General features: G+C 43.4%; 1 protein-coding gene across 5 annotated transcripts; it reads right to left on the minus strand.

Moving 5' to 3' along the window:
- Window positions 1–6,521: 6,521 nt before the first annotated feature.
- STEAP1 (STEAP family member 1) lies at window positions 6,522–19,394 on the minus strand. 5 transcript variants are annotated; one of them, XM_084784379.1, is made up of 6 exons: window positions 18,986–19,394; window positions 13,692–13,806; window positions 10,905–11,127; window positions 10,612–10,811; window positions 10,041–10,205; window positions 6,522–6,875 (listed from the first exon to the last, which is right to left on the minus strand). In XM_084784379.1, the coding sequence occupies exons 2-6, from the start codon at window positions 13,773–13,775 to the stop codon at window positions 6,618–6,620; spliced, it is 930 nt and encodes a 309-aa protein (XP_084640505.1). In that variant the 5' UTR covers window positions 13,776–13,806; window positions 18,986–19,394; the 3' UTR covers window positions 6,522–6,617. The 5 variants fall into 5 exon arrangements, with proteins under 5 accessions (XP_084640505.1, XP_084640504.1, XP_084640502.1 ...); XM_084784378.1 differs by having other exon boundaries at window positions 10,612–11,127; window positions 19,092–19,394; XM_084784376.1 differs by having other exon boundaries at window positions 10,612–11,127.
- Window positions 19,395–22,522: the final 3,128 nt, after the last annotated feature.

The following is a 22,522-nucleotide window of genomic DNA, read 5'->3' on the forward strand; positions in this document are numbered from 1 at the left end:
GAACATCAGGTGTGTGGATGAGAGGAATGATGCTTTCATTTCCTAGAACTGACTTAGTAAACCGTAAACTTAGTTGCTGGTGCAAATTCTTTTTTCAAAGTTTGGAAGGCTGCAAATTCCAAGTCCAGGTGTTAGATAGATTATGGGACCATTGTAGCCCCCAGGCTTCCTTTGCTTCTTTTCATTTCTGGTCCCCTGGCATCTGGTAGCAGAATATCAGACTTGGTCTCTATCTTTATAAGGCTGTATTTCCTCTCTATCTATGTGATTTTGGGTCTTTGCATGGTTTGATCTTCTCTTCTCCTTCTCCTCCTCCTCCTCCTCCTTCCTCCCATATGTCTACTAGTCATATTAGATTTTAGATTAAGGGACCACCATACTCCATGAATAACATAATGTTAACACATTCTATCCCTAATAACCTCTTTCTAAATAAATTCATAATCTAGGGAATAGAGCATAAGACTTTAACATTGGGGAAGAGCAGTTTAACCCATGACAAAGAATAGCAGCTTGCCCACAAGGCTTTTCTTCCTTATCTTACAATACTGATCTACTTCTTTTTTTTTTAATTAAAAATTTTTTTCACCATTTTAAAATTTTATTAATTTATTCATATTACAACTAAATTGTCATCCCATCACTTATATCCTTCCATTCCTCCCTCCCTACTGCTTTCACCCGATTCTCCTCCCCTAGGTCTATGACTGAGGTGGACCTCCTCCCCCACTATATGGTCATAGGCTATCAAGTCTCAACTTGGTAGCCTGCTTATTCTTTCTTTGAGTGCCACCAGGCCTCCTCACCAAGAGGAGATGGACTGACCTACTTCTTTAGGCCCAGATGTCACTGTGCTAGTCTTAGAGGTATGTATAGGACACTTTGTTCTGTTCAGACTCTCCAAGTCTCTGATACAATCATGGAAGCCCTCCTGGACACAACTTCCCAGCCCCCAGCACCAAAGCAGGGAGTCCCTTCCAAAGCCTTCAGCTGTGTTTATAAGTGAGGTCTGTCTCCAGCTGTTCAGGCCTCTGGGGGAGCATCAGGGCCAGCCAGATCTAAGCATTTAAGGACTGAGCATTTAAGGACTCACCCCATAATTTTGCTGGGGCTGCTTCAGTTTGCTTAACTCAGAGTGTGAACTTGTCTGAGGTTTTCTCGGCAACTGCTGCTTCCTCTTGCTACAGTCTCAGCTCAGCCCTCACTAGGCAGTTCCACCTCCATACTCTGCTGCTAACCTGCTTCCTCATCCCCCCATGAGCCTTTTATTTCCTCAAATATCCGTAGGGTCTGTTGTTTCAATAATATGATAGTCAGATTGAGAGCTGCAAGTTGCAAATATCTCTTTAGCATATCTTTCTGCTAGGCCAGTTTCAGAATTCTCTGATAGGATTTACATTTGGGAAGAAGTGTTTTGGTTGCCAGGTGAAAAATACTCTGTGAGAGTGGATAGAGGTAGCCAGAAGGGTTAAGGATGAGAACTAACAAGTCAGACGTAGTTCAGTGGTTTATACCAAGATGACTTTTGTAATAAGACTTGGGGAGATCACTATAAATATATGCCAACATAGAGGCAGTAATGCAAGAGAGCTAATTACCTATTAATTGAGGTGTAGGTTGGATGTAGATTTTTTTCGCTGGTCCAGACAATAGAATTTTCTGATAAACTGCTTAGGGGTATGAGATAAAGAGCAGTTTGTTAACAGTAACTCCTAGCATCTGTCTTCTGCAACTAAGTGAAAAGGAGAAGGAAGTTAAGCTTTGCCTTTAGCACTTTATATTTGAACTATTTTTCAGATACTCAAGAAGTGTCAGGATAACTGCATGATAGAGCTGCAGTAAAGACTCTAGTCATGGAGCTTGATGACCCCATTCGCCTAGTTTGTCCTCTGATCTTCATATGTGCACGGGGCATGAGGACCCATCTCCCTTCCTCCAATAAATAAATAGTAAGTGTCAAGAAGGAAACAAACAAACAAAGAAAAGAAGGAATGAAGAAAGAAAGAAAGACAAGAAGATGTAATAACAGTCCACTTGTACAGTATGTATATATACACATATACATACATTCCTGTCCTGTAGTTCGTCTGGAGAGTAGGTGAAGGAGTTAATCTTCCCTGGATTCCTGGTGAGATACTGTTAGCAAGGACATGGATTATGCTCATCAAAGTTCACTTCCCAGACCAAAGGTGCCCCTCCCCCTGAGCCAGGTCACCTGTCACGTATTCTGGTGGACAGGTGGACTGGTTTGGTGGCGTTTTTGCTGAAAAGCTCCACTCAGCCAAGGGACTCCACCGCTGACTGCTCTGTGAATTAGGACGAGAACCAATCAGCACCTTTAGTTCACGCTTACTACCCTACTTGCCATGTTTGCAGCCCACGGTTGTCATGGAGGAGACCTGTGAGCAGGGATGGAAGACGTTAAAAAGGTGGCGTCCCTAGAGGTGAAAAGGCTATTCAACTCGGGCTTTTCCTGATGCTGGGCTTTTGTTATGGATCTGTTTTAAAAGGTTCTTTATATTAAACAAATGCAAACAAACCTATCCCTTAAGCGCTGTAAGGTTTTTGTTCTGCTGTGTAAATCGACTAATATTTGTCTTTGCTGGTGGCATAATTTCAGCTTACAAAATGAAGGTGAGTAGTGTGGGATCATTCTCACAGCCCTGTGCTTTGGAAATCAGTGACTCTGCCATCAGGCCCTGCCCCCAGCACCCCCAGCACCCCCAGCACCCCCAGCTTAGCTGTCAGGTTCTTGGACTCTCAGAAGGTCCAGCAGAGTGCAGAAGGGAACACCAGCTGCAGGGAGACTCAAGCCAACACGTCCCTCACATTTCACAGCTGATGCCCTCTTTTTCCTGTTTTCTCTCCAGCGCTGTCTGAAATACTGATTTCTTGCTGAGGAAAGCCTTATTTCCCTAGGAGTCATGTGTCTAGGCAAGTGATTAGAGAACTCAGGTGATTTCATTCTCTTCCCCTTCAGTAATTTTATAGCTCCAGGAACTGGCAGCACTCTTCAAACGGGCAGCCCTGAACTATTCTGGTAAGTATCATTAGCCTCAAAGAACAAAAAGCCTTGATCATCGGGAGGTCCTGGACTTTACCTTCCAGTCATGTGGAATGGTCACAAGCCAGTGACTTGCTAATTTCCTCAAGCACAGGATTATTTTTAAGAAGTTAAAGAGAAGTTACTGGCTTCAAAGAGCCTCTCTCAGAAATACCTGGAAAACTGGCATCAAGAAGAGAGCCTGTACCCGAGTACAACATTAAATCTATACTGGGCAATTTATAATACCTTTTCTTTGAAGACAGGTTTTAGAGAAAAAGGCGTGTTTGTGATTTTGGGGGGAGAGTTAGTAAGACCAGCAGAGGTTAGAGGAGCTGGAGTTGCCCGTCATTTGTAGAGCTCATGTGTAGCACACGTGAAGTCCTTGGGGCCCCAGCACAGATTACAGTGCGTGTGGAAACACCAGCCTGCAATCTCTGCACTTTGGAGACAGAGTCAGGGGAGCAGCAGTTTGATCTTGTGGAGTCAGTGGCCATTCCAGTCTACAAGACTATCAAAAAAAGAGAACAATTTATGTATTTTATTATTAATTTGTATGTTATTTTCACAGATTCAAGATCCCATGTCATTGGACCATTACTTCTTACGTGTTTTCTCAGACGTGGTAGTCTATGACCAGAAAATCATGCCAGAATCATACATTTCTTTTTTATTATCATAAAATGATATTAAAATAGTAAATACATCATTTTAACAGGTTTCAACAGGTTTCCTCCTCCCCTCATCCTCCTCCAAAAGATAAGATCCTCACTGAGCAAATATTTAAAGAGAATAAGGTTTGGGTAGATACCTTTTGATTAGGACAGAATTTCTGCTTAGAGACATGAGGTGGCTCTGGGCTCAAGGTCAGCTGCTAGCCAGGTGCAAAAAAGGACACCTAAAAGTGAACAGTCTGTTGACCAAAAGCCAGAAATGTCCTTAGGTCTGATAGCCTCATCCTTGCCTGAAGGCCAGAGATGCCAAGTGTGCTGAAGTCAACCTATCTCTAGGCCTGCCGTGCCCTGGGGGGATGTCAGAAAGAAGGGAGAGGTCTAGTCTACTCTTCTATTCCTCCCCCCCCCCCAACTTCCTGGAAGCCAGACAGAGAATGTGACCAAGACTACACAGGACCTGGGAGCCCGGAGTGAAAACTAGCTTTACCAGCTCACCCCAACTGTGTGACTCCTCCATCCCCCAAAGCCTTATTGACTCCAAGATGGTAATATCAATGGTACCTCACTTGGTCTTGGGGGAAGCCCTCCAGCTTCAGAGGAGCGGCCTTTCTTCTCTCTCACGCGTCCCTGTAATAGCAATTATTTCAAAGACCTATGAGTCATAAATCTCATTATTTGAGTTTGCAAGAAAGGAACCCAAGACCGGGTGGGGGGTGGGGGTGGAGGTGGGGTGTAGCGAGAACTTCAAATCCACTGCCATAAGGTGGCTTTGGTGGCCCTAGCCCCACAAGCTAAGCTCACCAAGAACCACCCCCACCCCCCCACCCCCGCCACCAGAAATAGTGAGGCACCATGTCATAAAATGACGCTATTAACCTATGTGGGTTTAGATTATATCTAAAGTGTTATTTCTTCAGATGCATTGTTCCAGCAGGCCTGAGGTAGACTTTCCCATCTATGATGCCGCACTGGTCCCCCTTGTGCTGTGCTGTCCTCCTGCTTCCTCTTCAGTATCCGGGTCAACTTCATCCCACCCTGAAGAGTCATTCCTTCCCTAGTGATGACGGTAAGCTCAGAATCCAGGGACCCACTACAACTGGCTAGCCTTGCGAGGCTGAGCAGGAATGAACTCTTTTCTACCTTGTACATCCTTTACTGCCCCGGCTTGCTACATGCAAAGTTTTATGTGAATGATGGTGGATGAAAAGGAAACTCAAGACTAAGCCAAAACATACTCTCTTCTACTGTTGGGAAACGTGTGTGTGTGTGTGTGTGTGTGTGTGTGTGTGTGTGTGTGTGTGTGTGTGCCGTGTGTGCCAGAGTTATCTTAGGTATCGTTCTCAACCGCTCTTCATCTACTTTTTTGATTGAGTTTCTCCTTGAACCTGGAGCTTCTGAAGTTTGCTAGTCTAGGTGGCCATCAAGCTCCAGGATCGATCGGCACTAGATTACAAGGGGCGCATGATATACCTGGCTTTTTACACAGGTGCTGGAATGCAGGTCCTAGTGCCTTGCAGCGAGCGTGTCATTGTCAACTGAGATATCTCCCTAGCCCCAATATCGTTTGAAGGACAACTGTTATTGTTTCTTTTGCTCAGAGCAATCCTGCTTAAGTACTGCCAAGAGGCTTGGATTGGCTACAAATGGAATCAGCATGTGTTAATCCTCACATCTAAATCTCAGGCTGCTGTGGACTCCCCTTTTTCCTATCACAAGACTTACTGAGCTGGTGTGGCGGTGTTAGGCTTTAATCCCAGCACCTGAGAGCCAGAGGCAAGGGAAGCTGTGGATTCAGAGCCTGCCTGGTCTACATAGTGAGACCTGGTCTTTGAAAAAAAAAAAGCCAGGAGGTAGGTACTTGGTGTTTCAGAATAGGCTCATTGTTGCCTGATTCAGAGACACGAAGACAGGATTTTCAAACCAAGCCACTCAGAACCCAGCTACTGCTCCTGAGGGGCCTCACTGAGGTCGCACTGAGGCTGCGATGGTTTCTGAGCTGAAGCCTCTATGATGGGGCTCAGCTGCTGCTTCTCAGTGCTAAGGGGCCTGACACTTTGCTGTGTCCATGAGGCTGTAGGTACCTGACTGCTGACCTTGACTGGGTGACTGTGGTGGGACATGTGTCACACGGATAAGTGGTACACCCCCTTGCTGAATCTGGTAACTCTAGGCACCTCAGTTCCCCTTCCTGCTATGATGAATCTCCACCCTAGGTCGTAATTGTCTCTGCTGCTCTAACCTGCAAACGTGTCTATGCATTTTAGAACTTGAGTTCATCGAATTTAGATTTATATGTAGGAGGCTTCTTACCCAGCCTCTAGCACAAGAGAAAAATCATCTCTGTAAAAGAATAAAATATTGAGCAAACCTAGAATTCAGCCAACAACATACTAATGCTTTCACCCTCGCCCCCCCCCCCCCCAATTTTCACCATCAGCAAAGCTCTGTTGTCTTTAATTCTGATAAATGGATATAAAGGACAAAGGCAGTGAAGTTTTCTAGGTCTGAAAATCTGAGTGTAGAGCTGGTAGGAAGGCGTAAGGCCGGCCACTTTGCTAGTCAGGGACTCAGTCCTGGAATGTCTTCACCAAAGTATGGCAGTAAGTTCAACTGGCCTCCGCACATCTCATGAAAGTGAGATGGTTCAACAGGTAAAGGTGCTGGATGCCAAGCCTGAGAGCCTGGGTTCGATCCCTGGGCCTCCCATGTGGTAGAAGAGAACTGACTCCCACAGTCTATCTCGCTGACCCCCACATGTGCTCCCACACATACACACTGAATAAACACACAGTTGTAATACAAACTGGAAAATGATCCTGAAGTATTCACTTTATTATCAAGGACAATTTTGAAATGTTTATGATGAAACATATGAGTATCAATAGCAGATGTGCAAACTTCTACAGCTTAGAGGCCACCTCAGTCCTGTTAATCTTGCTGACATCTTCCCAGCCACATCTAATCTTCAAGATCTTCTTCCTCCAGCAGGGCAGGAGCAGGGCCATTTTACACAGCAGGACAACAACTGGAAGGAAAATAGCTATCATAAAAGTCGGAGGCATGTACCAAACGAACTGATGGATATCCACCCATTTATTCCAGGCAAAAATCAAAGCGTGCACTGTGCCCAGAAGAAGTGAGGCAATTCCTAATTTGCTCTGCAAAGGAAAAAAAAAAACAATATGACTCTAAGTAAAGGTTGATTCAATAATAGTCAATTCCACCCTACCCCATTGGAACTTGTTCTGTTGCTTGGAAATGCTTTCATTTATCTAGAATTGCTTGCCCAACGTGTTTTTCAACAATGTCCATTCACACTTTTTTATTGTCTTTATATGTTCTCCTCACCTCATAACTTCTGTGTAATTGTTCCTGCTCCTAAGATAAGTTGAAAGCCTTTGCCTTTCTTTTAGCCTCATGTGGGCAGCACCTCCATCTGAGCTTCCTCTGCCATTCTGTTTAAGATATCTGTTTAACTTTCTTTCTTTTTTTCTGTTTTTTCAAGACAGGGTTTCTCTGTGTAGCCTTGGCTGTCCTAGACTCGCTTTGTAGACCAGGCTGGCCTCGAACTCACAGCGATCTGCCTGCCTCTGTCTCCCAAGTGCTGGGATTAAATGCATGCGCCACCACGCCCAGCAAGAGAGCTTTCTGAAGATGTGTTTATTTTATTGGCAGTGATGGGAATCAAAACCAGGGCCTTGTGCATGCTAGCTAAGTAGTCTGCCACTGGTCAACCTCCCTGGTCTCATTATGACATTTGCATTATGATATTTTGCCCTATTGATTTTATTTTAACTTTGCCTATCAGCAATATGTAAAATTAGACATTGTCTTATCTCAGGGTCCTTGCAGAAGCAACCCAATGATTTGAACATGTTTGATACTCAATGAATATTGCTGACCTGACTAAAGAGTACTGTAAGAAAATCAACCTCTATATATCAATATATCTATATATATCCATATATATCTATATCTATATCTATATCTATATATCTATATATTTTCCAATGAATTACTTTTTAAAATTCTAAGCATAAAGTTTTAGTAAGGGAGATGGAAGAAGCTCTTACAGGTTTCTCCCTTCACACAGAATAAAGTCATCCTGATATTTAATACAAGCCCCCTCCCAATCTACCACTTTCTTGAGTTATTAATTCTAAAATCTTTTCTGATGTCTTATTCTGGAAAAAAAATGACATATAAAATCACTGATCCACCAGCATTAGGGCAGGTCTGTTGATATCACAATTGTCAGTTCTAGAGGATGCTAGAAAAAGCAGTAAGGAAAATCCGAAGCCAGTTAGAATACTTGTTTAGTGATCTCAGGAAATGATTGCTGGGAGTGACTGACTAGAAGTACTTTCTTTGAGACCTCACAGTGTAGCCTCGGGTGTTCTGGAACTCATTACAGACTAGGCTGCAGGAGCCAGGAACTCGTAGTAATCTGCCTGTCTCTGTCTCCTGGCAGCTGGGATTAAAGGCCTGCCTAGAAGTACCTAGAAGACACTAGAATATGAGTGGGCATGTGATCTGTGGAGTAGAAAGGTGAGTCCTTTTTGCCTAGGTCCAGGAGTGGGATGGCTGGGGCAAATCATACATTTACTTTTCGCTTCTTGGGAATCCTCCACGCTGATGTGCAGAGTGGCAGTACCAGTTTGTAAATCTACCAACGGTGAATGAGGACTCCCCCTTGCTGACATCCTCTCCAACATCTGTTCTCTACAGGGTCTCACTAGGTAGTCCCCACCAGCCTGGGACTCACTGTGTAGATTAATCTGGCATTGTACTTACATAGGTCTGTCTTTTTTTTTTTTTTAAATCATATATCCTGATACAGATTTTGGGAATCACTGTAATGTTTGAGCAAACTAAATCTAGACGCGAAGAACAATTTCAACCTGTCGCACCACTTTGGCATCAAACAGAGAAGGCTGTTCAAAGAGCTGTTCACCGACATAATTAAGGCATTCTGACAAGAGTCTCCTAGACGGCTTTGGCCTTCGATTGGCTTTGTTGGAAAAGGGGCATTAGCCTGACAAAATGAATAAAGCTCCATTATTCAGCTGTGTGCTCTTACGCCCCAATTAAATAGCTAAGTTTATATTTTTAGGATATGAATCGTGGAGGTGAAGTTGTAGTATTATTCTAGGTTCGTGACTGAAAAACGCCCTTGATGGCTTGAAGATTAATTTTCCTAAATGGGTGCTATCTACCTACAGTCACGTGTTGCACACGTAGCAGAAGGACTTGTCAAGATGCAGTGCCCAATGCCGACTGAATCCGAGAAGTACTGCTCAGCGTACGCATGACAGAAAAGCGATGTAAGGAAGAATTTCAGGAGGCAGAGAGGACTCCAGTGGCTACTGGCCGGACACAGAATCAGGAAATACTTTGCCAGGACAATGTGGTGGCAAGTGTAAGGCAAAGGAGACTTCCCGACCTCATCAGAATGCCCCGCTGTCTCTCAGAGGGGGAAGAATGCCGAGATTTACAAAACTACCTCGGCATTAACAAAGACTATGATGTAAAATGTTTAAACAGTTACTTATGACTGAATTAAGTTGAGCTCCGGGGCTCTTGCTACAACGGGCCCTTTCTGGGACGCCGTTCTTTTCAAATGTGGACTCCCACAGAGAAGATAAGTGAGCCTGTGACGGGATTCTGAATCCCAGAAATATTCTGAGACTTCAAGTGATTAAGCTAATTTAAACATGACCTAGAAAAAGCTTCCTTAAAAATTAGATTACAGAGCCAGGTGTGGTGGCTCATGCTTATAATTCCAGCCCGTGGGAGGCTGACATAAAGGAGGATTGCCATAAGGTGCAGGCTAGCCTGGGCTACATAATACATTCTAGGCTAGCCTGAGGTATAAGTATGAGACTCTGACCAAAAAAAAAATTTACGAATCAGAATAACTTTGGTCAATAAAATTTTGTATTTTGGAGAATACAAAACTGTGCAACTTCAAAGGCATGACTGAGGGGTAGGTAACCTAATGTTTTGATGGGGGAGCTAGAAGACCGATTGATGTTGCTAAAATGTCATATTTTAAGTTATTGGATGGGAGCAGCAAATTGTCTAAAGTGCTTTAAAAGTGAGAAACAATGTTTTGGTTATAGTAATGTCTCCTATTCTACAAAATGCATCATATAATTTATAGCAGCATGGAAAAACAGTAAGAAAACTCATTAGCAATATGAGCTCTTTACTACTGGAAATATTATTATTATTTTTTAATGGGGTAAATCAATAGGATTTGATTTCTGGGGTAGATCAATAGTAATCTTAGCAGACTAGGATTACTTTTACATGCCACTTACCTGAATATAGTGAAATTCCCTCCATGTTAGAGAATCACTCACAGATGGAATTGATGTCACAGCCAGGAGAGCCAGGATGGCCAGTCCCATGATCCCCAGGGACACATAAATCTCCATTCTCCAGACATCATGCTCAATCCAGGCATCCTCTTTGTTTTGCTGAACCTAAAGGAAAAAAAAAAGGAACGCTAGCCACACTTATTAATATTTGATGGCTTACTCAGATAGAAATGTAAAGAGCATGCAAACTTTGCTAAGCAAACAGAGAGTAAAAAACAACCAGTCCTTACAAAGTTAAACTGTCCGGATGTTAAGGTTACAATATGACACTGTCTATGCAAAATATTTATGTTAAACTTGTTACTTTCGGTTCAAAAAATATTCCTCAACATAAGATGGCACTTGATGATGAAATTATAATAACGATTTTTTTTTAAACTGCAGAACAACCTCTCAGAGTGTCAGCTGGGGTCTGGTATATTGCTGTTAGTACACGAAGAAAGGGTTAATTTGTTGGGTTAATTTAGACTTTTCAGTCTGTTGGTCTTGAGGCACCATATCATCTTCCTACCTGTTTGTATGCCCAGTTGAGCAGCTTGTACCTGTAGGATCGCCTCATCGGATAAGAGAGACTATAAAGTGCGTGCAGCACGGCAAAAAAGAAGCTGAGGAGCCCGAACTGCTTCCTTGCCAGCATCCACCTATCTAGCCATGGCGGGAATTTCTTGTACTTGGTTCCATTTCGAAGTTGTACAGCGGCTGCTATCTCTCCTGGCAAATAAACCAGGGCCAAGAGGGTGATGGAGACCATTGGCAAGACTTTGTTAATGACCAGAATTGGAATTTTATAAAAATATTGCTCACGGGAAGTCACTAACGGATAAATGATTTCCCTCAGAACAGTGTACAAGAAGGTCAGAGATGATATAACGGCAGCAATTTTCATGGGCAAGCGCCAGTTTGGAAAGAACTCCTGGGTCGTGTGCGGAAGCTCGGAGGGGCCTTCAGATGCATCAACATGGACTGCGTGCTGCAAATGCAACAGCACAGGTCTTTGTAGCATGCCGGTCTCTCCCGTGTCCTTAGTCTACAAAAGAAAGAAAGGGAGCATCTTAACTCTGGGCAAAGCAGTGGGATTTCCTGCTCTGTCACTGTGCCTCTCAGTGAACAGGGCATTCGGAAACCTGCCTGTGGTTATCAGCCAGCCAAAGACAGTATAGTCTCTGTAAAACCGACCAAAGCAGAGGCAGGCAGATCTCTGTGAGTTCAAGGCCAGCCTGGTCTACAAAGTCCAGGACAGCCAAGGCTACAACAGAGAAATCCTGTCTCAAAAAACAAGCATACAAACAAGATTGGCCAAAGGTGATTCTTGGCACCTTGCTGTTCTCCATTTGTCTATTTCCCTCTTTGTGTTTGAGACAGGGTCTCATATAGCACAGGCAAACTTCAACTCCCTTTATTGCTGAGCTGACCTCCCAGCTTGTGGGCAAATGCCACGACCATAGGCCTGTGCTACCAAACTGTGCTCTGTTTTTCTCTGAAACAAAAGTGATGCACACTGACATTTACACTAGAGCTTACAGGCCTGTCTCTTCTGAAGATTTGAAATACTGGAATAATCTTTTGTTTGTTTTGTTTCTTGGAGACAGGGTTCCTTAGTGTAGCCTTGGCTGTCCTGGAACTCTGTAGACCAGGCTGGCCTGCAACTCATAAGAGATCCTCCTGCCTCTGTCTCTTCAAGTGTTGAAATTAAATGTGTCCACTACCACTGCCTGGAAGAATAATCTTTCTTTCTTTTTTTTTTTTTTTTTTGGTTTATTGTTTTTTTGGTTTTTGAGACAGGGTTTCTCTTGTAGTCCTGGCTGTCCTGGACTCGCTTTGTAGATCAGGCTGGCATTGAACTCACAGAGATCTGCCTACCTCTGGCTCCTTAGTGCTGGGATTAAAGTCATGGGCTACCATGTCTGCAAGAATAATCATTAAGAAGCCAACAACAACAACAAAAACCAACAAAAACAAAAAACAAAACAAAAAACAAAACAAAACAAAACAAAAACAACAACAACAAAAAAAAGGAAAAAGTCTTTAAAAAGGCCCAGTATTCTCGGGCAAAACCAGCAAACATGAATATCATAATAGATGTTCTGTAATAATCCTATTGGTTCCTAGGCCGTTATGCAGAGCAGTGATGGTGGATTTATTAATTCAAATGCAAAGGATCTGGAATAACAGGGTGATTACTAGTGGAGAAAAATATGAATTTCATTATGTGGTTGTGGTTTGACGGAGAAGGGCAGGAATAACAGGGTCATTACGATTAAGGGAAAATATGAATTTCATTATGTGGTCTTGCTCTTTGATTTCGTATTTGTGAAGCAGATGAATTTATAATAATCAAAAAAATTAAATAAAAACCTATTTAGCTTACTAGTTAAGTCCTGCAGACACGGTTGGCTTCCTGACAAGTTAATGCTTTTCTGCCTACCGTATGTTTTGGTAGTCAGTAATTCAAAAGAAATGTGTTGACTCATTTGTCATTTCCACAAGGCGTAAACAGAAACAAATTAAAAAATGAAGACCACGGCGTGTTCCATACCGTGCCCCTTTATGAAGCCCTTGCTTCTGACTCCTTGCGTCAGTGTCCGCTTTCGTTGCTCCGCGTGTGCTGACGGAGAACCTTCTACTGCGTGCCATGTTAGTCACGGGATCTTGGGCATCTCACTTTATGCAGAGGAACTTTAATTCACAAAGTACTCCAAAATTACCGGGGTCTAAGAATGACCTCTCCTACCATTTGACTTTTCCTTTGAGCCATAACTGCCTGTTCTATCCAGTGCCTTTCTAATTATTCCACACAGGCAAGAAGCAGCCCTGTAATTCCCGCGTGTTAATACAGCCTAAGAGAATCAGCTGAGAACAGTTTTCTGGCTAAGAGTGAAAATTATGATACAGCAACTAAGAGAGCTAACTTGAAAAATGAAAATGATTTTGTTTTATGGGGTTATTTTTGTAGGTTATATGCTTGTAATTCTTAACCTAATTCCTTTTGAATAATTAATAAAAACAATCTTTGGAATTGCATTTTAAATATTTTTAAAAGCTAAGTATTTGGGACCGAAAAAAAATCCCTGCCACTTTCTCAAATGACGTAGTGAGAAACATCTAATCCTGTGGTTGACCAGAAGTATGACAACTGATTCTTAGCACGAAGGCAATTTATTTGGTTAAACAGTGAATCACCATTCACTCAGTGGACTCTCTCATAAGCTGCCACAGTGTCTATAAAATGCTTGCCACACTACTATAAATAGGCCACCATAACTTTTGTTTTAAAACTTAGAACTACGGGTGTTAGAAAGGACTGGGGGTGTTTTGGAGATGATCCAGCCCAGTTCGTTCACGATATACAGAACCACAAGACCCAGGGTTCTCAGGGACCCACAGAACGTCATTCTGCTAAGCCAACATATCTAGTCAAGTGAACTCCACTATGCCACACTGTCCCTCACTCAGCCCAGCCTCACTCACAGGCCCCTGAGCACAGACAACAGCAGACGAGACTGCAGTGCACTCTCCGGACACTAGTACGCTCAGAATACACTTGAAGTGTGTACAGATTTTAATAATTAGCTATTATACTCATTATTTTACCGTGTAGCTGTCATCTTCCAGATTTTCCTTAGGCTTCGTTTTCCACAGTTCTTCTTGGCTCATAATATCTTTACTGATCTCCATGAATGCTATAAAATAGTAAGGCTTCAGCTTCCTAAAAAATAAGAATAAAGTCTGTTTCATTTATGAGACTATTGTTTTGTTTGTATTGTCTTGTTTTGTTTTGTTTCTTTTAGAGTTCTCTTTTTTCCCCCTTGAGACAGGGTTTTCAGCTGTTCTGGAACTTGCTCTGTAGGCCAGGCTGGCCTCGAACTCAGACATTTACCTACCTCTCCCTCCCTAGCACGGGGACTAAGGGCATGTGCCATCACTACCTGGCTATGATACTATTGTTTGATGGAACAATATAAAGTATTTTTTCCCTTGAGAATTAGAGCAGAAAAATGCAGTTAAGATTCAAATAGCAAATAATCTATACATTTAGAAGGTCTCAAACCAGTTCACTCATGTCAACTGTGTGTTCGATGGATGATCTATTGTTTATATGAAACTTAAAGGACTGGCTGCTTCTTTTTACTCCAGATTCCCAGGTAGAAGAAAGCCTGAACCCCTTAAAGGTAAACGGAATTAGGAGTGCATTTTTTCACTTTTGAGTAATGACAGTGTCAGTGGAGGCTCGAGGTAGCAGATGCAGAACTTCAGGAAGATATGTTTCATGTACTCCCAGGGTTGATGATGGAAGCTGAAACAATAATTAACTGATTTGTATGTTGGAAAGTTCCTGAAGGTAGTAAGCAGAAGAGACGTGATTACTAAGGCGAATCCCAGTTGCTTCAAGGGCCAAAAGGCTGCACTGCCAGAGTGCCTCTGGACAAGTCCTGTTGGTGAACATAGCTGTCCATCTATTTCCAATGGGGTGCTGGGTTGTACTCAGTCCCTGATATGCCCACTTTCTTAGTCAACCCCGTGGAGAAGAAGCTTGTTACCATTTTTCCCCACACAAAGGAAATTATTCCTTAGCAGCTTTCCTAGAGCCCAAATGCAGCACAAACAGGAGCTCTGCACTCTCTATAGAGGACTACACCTGCAATGTGTGCTTTGTCAAATGAAAGAGAAAAAACAAGTTAAACACCACAGTTAGGTTGGTGGAAAACATTCCAAATGCGTTGGGATTTTAGACCACCTGTGATGCCTTAATAAGTGGAAAATTATTTCCAGGAGTAGGTTATAATACTTAGAATATTTCCCAGTTGTAAAGGTCAGAACTTGACAAAGAACAGAGGAGTCACCTCTCCCTAACACCAACATTTTAAATTATTATTATTATTATTATTATTATTATTATTATTATTATTATTATTATGCTTTACATTTTTATTTATTCACTTTACATCCTGATTGTAGCCCCCTCCCTCCCCCCCTGACAGTCCCACCCTATCTCTCTTCCCCATCCCCCTTCCCCTACTCCTTAGAAACGGGGAGCGCCCCCAACCCACTCCAGCATATCAAGATCAAGTCACATCAGGACTGAGTGCATCCTCTTCCCTTGTGGCCTATTGAGGCAGCCCCACCTGTGGGGGAGTGATCAAAACACAGGCAACACAGTCCATGTCAGAGCCAGGCCCTGCTCTCCTTACTAGTGGACCAACATGAGTACTAAGCTGCCCATTAGCTATATCTGTATAGGGGGCCTAGATCCAATTCATGCATGGTCCTTGGTTGGCACTTCAGTCTCCACAAACTCCATGGACCCTGGTTCGTTGGCTCTGTTTGTCTTTTTATGGAGTTCTTGTTCCCTCCAGGTCCTTCTATTGTTCACCCTACTTTTCCATGAGGCTCCCTACACTTTGCACAACGTCTGGCTCTGAGTCTGAGCATCTGTTCAGATCTGCTGCTGGGTGTAGCCTCTCAGGACAGCTATGCCAGGCTCCCTCTGAAAGCATAGCAGGGTATCACTAATAGTGTCAGGAGTTGGCTCTCTCCCATGGGGTGGGTCTCAGGTTGGGCCAGGCATTGGTTGGAAATCCTGTCAATCTCTGATCTAACTTTATCCCGTCACATCTTGTAGGCAGGGTAAATTTTAGGTCAAAGTGTTTTGTGGGTGTCCTCTGTAGTCTCTATGACCCCTGCTACTAGGAGTCTTAGTTAGAGTCACTCCTGTATCCTCCGGGAAGCCTACCCTGTCCTAGGTCTCCAGCTTGTCGCAGTGATGCCCCCACCCTCAGTTTCTCCTCTCCCTCCGAGCTCTCTGACCTCCTGCTCTTATTCTCCCCACATCTGGTCCCCATCCTCATTTCCATCTCCTACCCTGTTCCTTCTCTGCATCCACTTCTGCTGCCTGTTCTATTCTATTTCCCCTTCTGAGTAAGAGTTAAGCATCCTCCCTTGGGGCCTCCTTGTTACTTAGCTTCTTGGAGTCTGTGAATTGCCGTACGGATACCCTGTACTTAAAGGCTGAATTCTGCTTGTAAGTGAGTACATATCATGCATGTCTTCCTGGGTCTGGGTTACGTCACTCAGGAGATTTTCTAGTTCCACCCATTTGCCTGTAAATTTCATGATGTCCTTGTTTTTAGGAGCTGAGTAGTATTCCATTGTGTAAATGCACCACAGTGAGTTGTGGCACGTTTACACAATATGATCTGGGATTTCCAGAACTACCTAATTTGGAACATTCAAGATGAGACTATAGGTTGAGCATCCCTCGTGTGAAAAATCACAAGATTGGAGTGCTCTAAAGTGCAAAACTGGTGTCCTGACATGGATACACAAGTGGAAAATCCCACGCCTGACCTCACGTGAGGTTTTGCACTAAAATTTCAGCTATAGTAATTATATTCTAATTGTATATTCCTTTAGATGGGGTCTCAGTATACAGTCCTAGCTGACCTGAGACTTGCTATGTAGAATAGGTCTCAAACTCAGAGACTGAACTGCCTCTGCCTCCTGAGTGCTAGGATTAAAGGTGTGCGTGACCATATCCATCAGGAAATACATTATGTAAAATCATCATCAGGCTGAGTGTGTGCATGTGAAGTGTATATGAAGCCTGAATGAGCTTTCTGTTTAACCGTGCATCTTATCCTCAAAATATCTTATTGTGCCTACGTAAATTATTATATTTATATATTACATATGTATATTAAAAACCCTCCAACACAAAATGCTTTTGGTTCTAAGAATTTTTTTTTTGATGTAGGATAAACAAACCTGCATCTATTGTTTTGATTGGCCCATGTAACTAAGAGCCATCCTCTGGTTGTAGAAACAGATACAGGCTTCGTCATGCAGAGTTAATTCCTCTGATCACTTTGAGTAGCTTAGGGATGGCAGCTAAATCTAGCTGGGGAGTTACAGTCCTCTGCCGATAGCATCTCCAAGTGGAAGAGACTGAGGAGACCAGCCTTAACATTGTGGTAAGTTAGGATGGGATGAAACTAACATGCCACCTCCTGGGTTAATCAGAAGATGTCTTCATTTGAACACAGACAACAAACACAGAAAAATCAAGCAAGGAATGAAGGACAGAGACAAATCCTGGTGGCCATAGTTTAAGTTCCTGAGACCAGATCTTGAATTTCTCAATTACATAGTTAATACTTTTATTTATTTATTATTTTTTAAGATTGAGTTTGGGTTGGGTGCTGACCATTGTCATTGGAAAGAATTCTGGGTAAAGTGTATGCCACTCAACAGGCACTTACAAGGCCAATGCTACTTAGATTAACTGAAGAGGAAAAAGAGAACGAGGCTTCAGGCCTGCCTAGGGGGGTACTTACAGTCTGCCTTAAAAAATATTTCATGCCATTTTGTGACTTTAACCAATATTATAAAGAGGATAGTCTGGGAAGTGTATCTAGGATGCAATGTAATAGAATATAAGAAACAGCTCACTAACTTTGGAGTGTATTTTAAGTCTGGTGGTTCAAGACCGTAAAGACAGTGACATATAAATCTATAGTTGTTAATTCATTCACCACACTGAACAATGATGTCAGACATGGGGAATACAAAGGTAAATGATATGTCTAGTCTCAAAATACCCTTTTAGTTTAGGACAGGCAAACATTCCAGCAAGAACTTGGTGGCAATGCATCTTAATGGACAATAGTTTATAGACAGATGGTGGCTCTATGAACATGAACCAGGGCTCCCTTCTATACCCAGTCCCGGGACGTGCAGCAAGTTGCCAGTGCTTGGTAGAGATTCTGGTGGAAGAGGCCAGAGTGGCCCGGAAGAGGTGCTCAGCTATTTGTTTGCATGGTACCACGCTGAGAAGACCCTGTGTCTGTAGGGGTGACTGTTGACTCCAGAAAACAAAATATAAACTAAATAAAACATGCCGCCTTCTATGAGACATTAACTAAACACGTAATTGAAGTTCTACAGGAGAAAGGGTTTCATCAGACTGACCAGCAAACACAGCAGGAAACAGCATAGTGAAGAGACGTCAAGAACTCCAGGATTTGACCGAAGAACACTCACCAACTTTCCTCTCCGTTAAAAAGTGAAGCATGGATTCTGATGTGAGTTCTGTTTTGCTGGACTAGGATGGCTGGCTTGCTGTTCCTGCTAAATATTGACACAGCCCAACTGACTCATGTTTATGGCCAGGAGTTTAGAATTCAAGAAGCCCAATGACTGGAAAACATTGTGGGTTGCAGGCGCATGTCCCATCTCAGGGACTTCCAAGTGCATTTTTGCTTACTGGAAGAGGGGATGGTGTTCTTCACAGTGCTGTTTCTTAAAGCATTGCTTCTCCGTGTGCTTAACATTAATGCTAAATACATTTCCTTGATTAACTACCGGCATGTGGATATCCCTCACTCCAACCGAACAGCGTATCCAAATTTGAAGTGTACTTAAATTCTATGCCTGCAAACGTCTGTCAATTGCTTTCACCAGAGTGGCCTATTTAAAGTCTTTGCTTGACTATTTTGGAGCAAACCTGAATCCCACTCAGATCCTGAAAGAGTAAGACCGTGTTCCAAGGATTTAAAATGAAAAAAATCCCCTGCCTAGGAAACCCAAACAGCAAGACGAGGTACCAGCCATTCATTAAGCGACGCAAACTTGAGGAGACTGCCAAGTTGGCAAACTTACCATGTGAAACCAACCTGACTGCAGACTTGGCCACCATCCTAAGCCCTAGCGTCGCGGCCACCGAGACCGGCTCCCCGCAGGGCCCGGGGCTGCGAGGGGCGGAAGGGGCGCTCAGAGCAGCTCTGGCCGGAGCACCGCCACCCACACCCCGGCTCCTGAGACCTTCCGCACCCCTCCCGGATCCGCGGAGGCGGGGAGCGAGTGGCCTGCGAACCAGACGAGGGACTCACCCGCTCTCTCCGTGGAACCCGACGGCGAGGCGCTGCCTGGACTCGGGGTCCCACGCGGAGCCTTGCTTCTCGCGGGCGAGCCTGCCGGCGGCCGGCTCCAGCTCACCTGGGGTGGCTTCGGTGCCGGTGGGTGGGGCCGAGTAGACTTCGCCTTTTCCCGACCAGGCTCGCGCCCACGAGGCTGGGCGAGTCCTTCCTTCACTGCGGACGCTAGCTGTTAGTCCAGTCAAAGAGTGAGTCTGAGTTCCTAAGTGACTTTCACGCACCTCATCTATTAACTGCTCGTCCAGTTAACAGCCTCCCGGATCCATCAAGTGTTCTGAACCCCAAAGAAAGTTACCGTCAGTATTCGAGAGTTTCAGAAAGAGAATATGTCAGCGGCGGTTCTGCTCCTCTGACTCAGTAATTACTGAGATCTCATTGGCAACATCTCAGGAATTTCGTGCACAGCATTCCTAGAGCTAGTCCGATTAAGAAGTGTAATGAAAAACAAACTCCCAACAGCAATTTTCGTGGTTTATCCTTTATTCACGAGTCGCCAAACACTGTTTTGTTTTAATCTACTATTTTTTTTCTTTTTAGACAGGGTCTCCCTATGAGCTTGGAACTCGCTATGCACACTACTTTATGTAGTTTAAATTTTAATACTATTTATTTATTATTTATTACAGTTTATTTATTTAGTTTTTCTTTCTTTTCTTTTGGTTTGTTTTTTGAGACAGGGTTTCTCTGTGTAGACTTAGTTGGCTGTCCTGGACTCATTTTGTAGACCAGGCTGGCCTTGAACTCACCGAGTGCTGGGATTACAGGCGTGTGCCACCACGCCCAGATTTTCAGTTTATTTATTTAGTTTATTTAAATTTTATTACAATGTATTATTATTGTAGGTGTGTGAATGAATGTTACGGTACATGTGGGCGGTCGGACAATAACTAAGTATGGTGGTCACAAGAAGCAAGGGTTGAGAGGAGTTTATTCCACGGACAATCCTTCCTTCCACCGTGAGCCTTCTGCAGGCTGAACTCAGACTCTGGAACCGTAATTCAGTGGGGAAGGAAACAATGCGCTTTACTGACTGCACTGGGCCTCCACTCTGACTATTGTTTTTAGTGTGGCCTTATGTCACAAACTTCCCCTCTTACAGAGGTCCACCTGCCTCTGTCTCCTGAGTGCAGGCATTAAAGGCATGTTCCACCACATCCCACTATACTGCATGTTGTAATGCTCCATATGTAATGTTTGGAGTCACCCACTTTAATCATATAGTGTAAAAATTCTTTGAAGATTAAATTACCCTGGACTGACACCTTGTGGTAACATAGACTCTTAACAGCTTTTATTTCTAAGGAAGGGGGAAAATCATTAAAACGAAGGCTAGAGAAACTTCTGGTTGGTGGGCTAAGACTCCAAAGGGAAAAGACAACCCCGCTTGTCTCTTGGGTTCCTTGAGCTAGTCAAAATCTTCAGAAAAAAAAAGTTGCATATAGCACAGGTGAAATAAACTAGGTCAGATACAGAAGTTTGTATATCAAAGTTGCACCAAAATACCTTTATTGTATTTATTTATTGACCGATGGATTGTAGAAATGTGACTGAATGTTACGGTACACATATGGAGGTCAGATGATAGCTAGCTAGGTGTGGTCACAAGAAGAAAGAGTTGAGAGGAGTTCAAAATAAGTGTGTTTTAACTCCGACTCCAGGGACAATCCTTCCGTCGTGTGTGCGCTCTGCAGCTTGAACTCAGACTCCAGAATCCCTTACTCACAAACAAGGTGGAAGGAAACAGCTGCGCTTTACCAGCTGCTCTGAGCCTCCGCCCTGAGTACTGTTTTTAATGTGGCTCCAGATCAGGCACACCCCAAGCCTACTGATTTGATGAATCCATGAGCCTTTGAAGGACAATTTCTGGGCTACTGCACCTTTAGAAGTAAATGGAACAATATGGCATGAGAGAAAAAGTAGAGAAGACCCTACTAAAAATGACCATAATGGTGTGTATGTGTGTGTGGTGTATGTGTGTGTGTGTGTTTGGTGTATGTGTGTATGTGTGTGTGTGTGTGTGTGTGTGTGTGTGTGTTGTCATATAAAGGGAGGCTGAAAGTGATCAGCGCATGCATTCAGTATCATCTGCTGGATTATTACACTGAGCCCATTGAGATATATACACTAATGTGGCTAAAAAAGTAAAATAGGAAAGTAGCTAGTGGGTACTGTTTAGCTCCACCACAGGCCTCCTGGCTTGGAAAGAAGTGGATTTTATTTTCAATCATGGAGAAGTTGTTAAGTGCTTATCATAACTGAAAACCAACAAACGTGTATTATTCTCTCTCTTCCTCTCTCCCATCCTCCGTTCTCTCCCCTCTCCCTCTCTTTTCTCCTTTCTTTCCTTTTTGTTCTTTCTTCTGGGGATTTGAGGCCAGAGTCGCATGCTGTTCCACTGATCCAGAACGCGCAGACATTGTGCTTTCTCCTGTTTTTGATGACTGTCTCACTATAATAATTTTTGCTCTTCATTCTACCTTAGGTAGCGTCTGCCCATGTCCAGGTATTCCTGCTTTCTCAGGGTGATCTCATTCCTAAGAGAAGATTACTTTCACATAGCAACACAGCCTCGTCTCAGCAGCTTTTGTGAGTTCTCATAGCACCTTAGATTCTCAGTTTAACACACACACACACACACACACACACACACACACACACACACACACACCCTCCAAGTGCTAATGCATTCCTTTAGTCTATTAGTAGGTACTTATTAAGAACACCGTGTTACAAGAAAATCCACAGAATCAACTCACCAGGCCTCACAGGAGCTCAGAGACTGAACTGACAAACTAGGGAGTCAGCAGGAGTCTGACCTAGACCCTCGGCATATATGTTATGGTTGTGTAGCTTGGTGTTCTTTTGGGATTCCTAACAGTGCAAGGAGACCCTGTCTCTGACTCCTTTGCCTGCTTTTGGGATCCTTTTCCTCCTACTGGGTTGCCTAGTCCCGCCTTAATAGGAGGGGAGGTGCCTAGTCTTGATTCAGCTTGACATGCCATGTTTGGTTTATATCCCTGGGAGGCCTACGCTGGGTGGGAAATGAAGGGGAAGTGGATGGAAGGAGGGTGGGGGTGAGGAGTGGAGTGGGGAGGAAGGGCTGGGAGGAGCGGAGGGAGGGGAAAACTGTGGTCATGATATACTATATGAGAAGAAAAAAAAAATAAAAAAACACTGTTACATGCAGTATTGTGCTAAAACCTGTAAATTCAACTTAATTATTTAGATTCCTGCAAAGACATTGTACTTGTAGGATAAAGCTCTGCAATAAAATCACAAGAAAACATAAAGAAGGTAGCAGGGTAGCTATGCTTTATTTTACTCTAAGTTTGAACTTTTCTATCAGCTTCATTATACTTTTTTGAAAGCTATTCAAACGCCATTTGAAATATGAGTTTACGTCCAGCATGCTAAGGACAAATCCTTCTGCCTCATTTGGAGATTCTAGCCAACGATGTATGCATTTATAAGTATATGGGAATGGCAACATGA

This window comes from Acomys minous (genome assembly GCF_964271855.1).
Source record: "Acomys minous genome assembly, chromosome: 6".
Classification (NCBI taxonomy): domain Eukaryota; kingdom Metazoa; phylum Chordata; class Mammalia; order Rodentia; family Muridae; genus Acomys; species Acomys minous.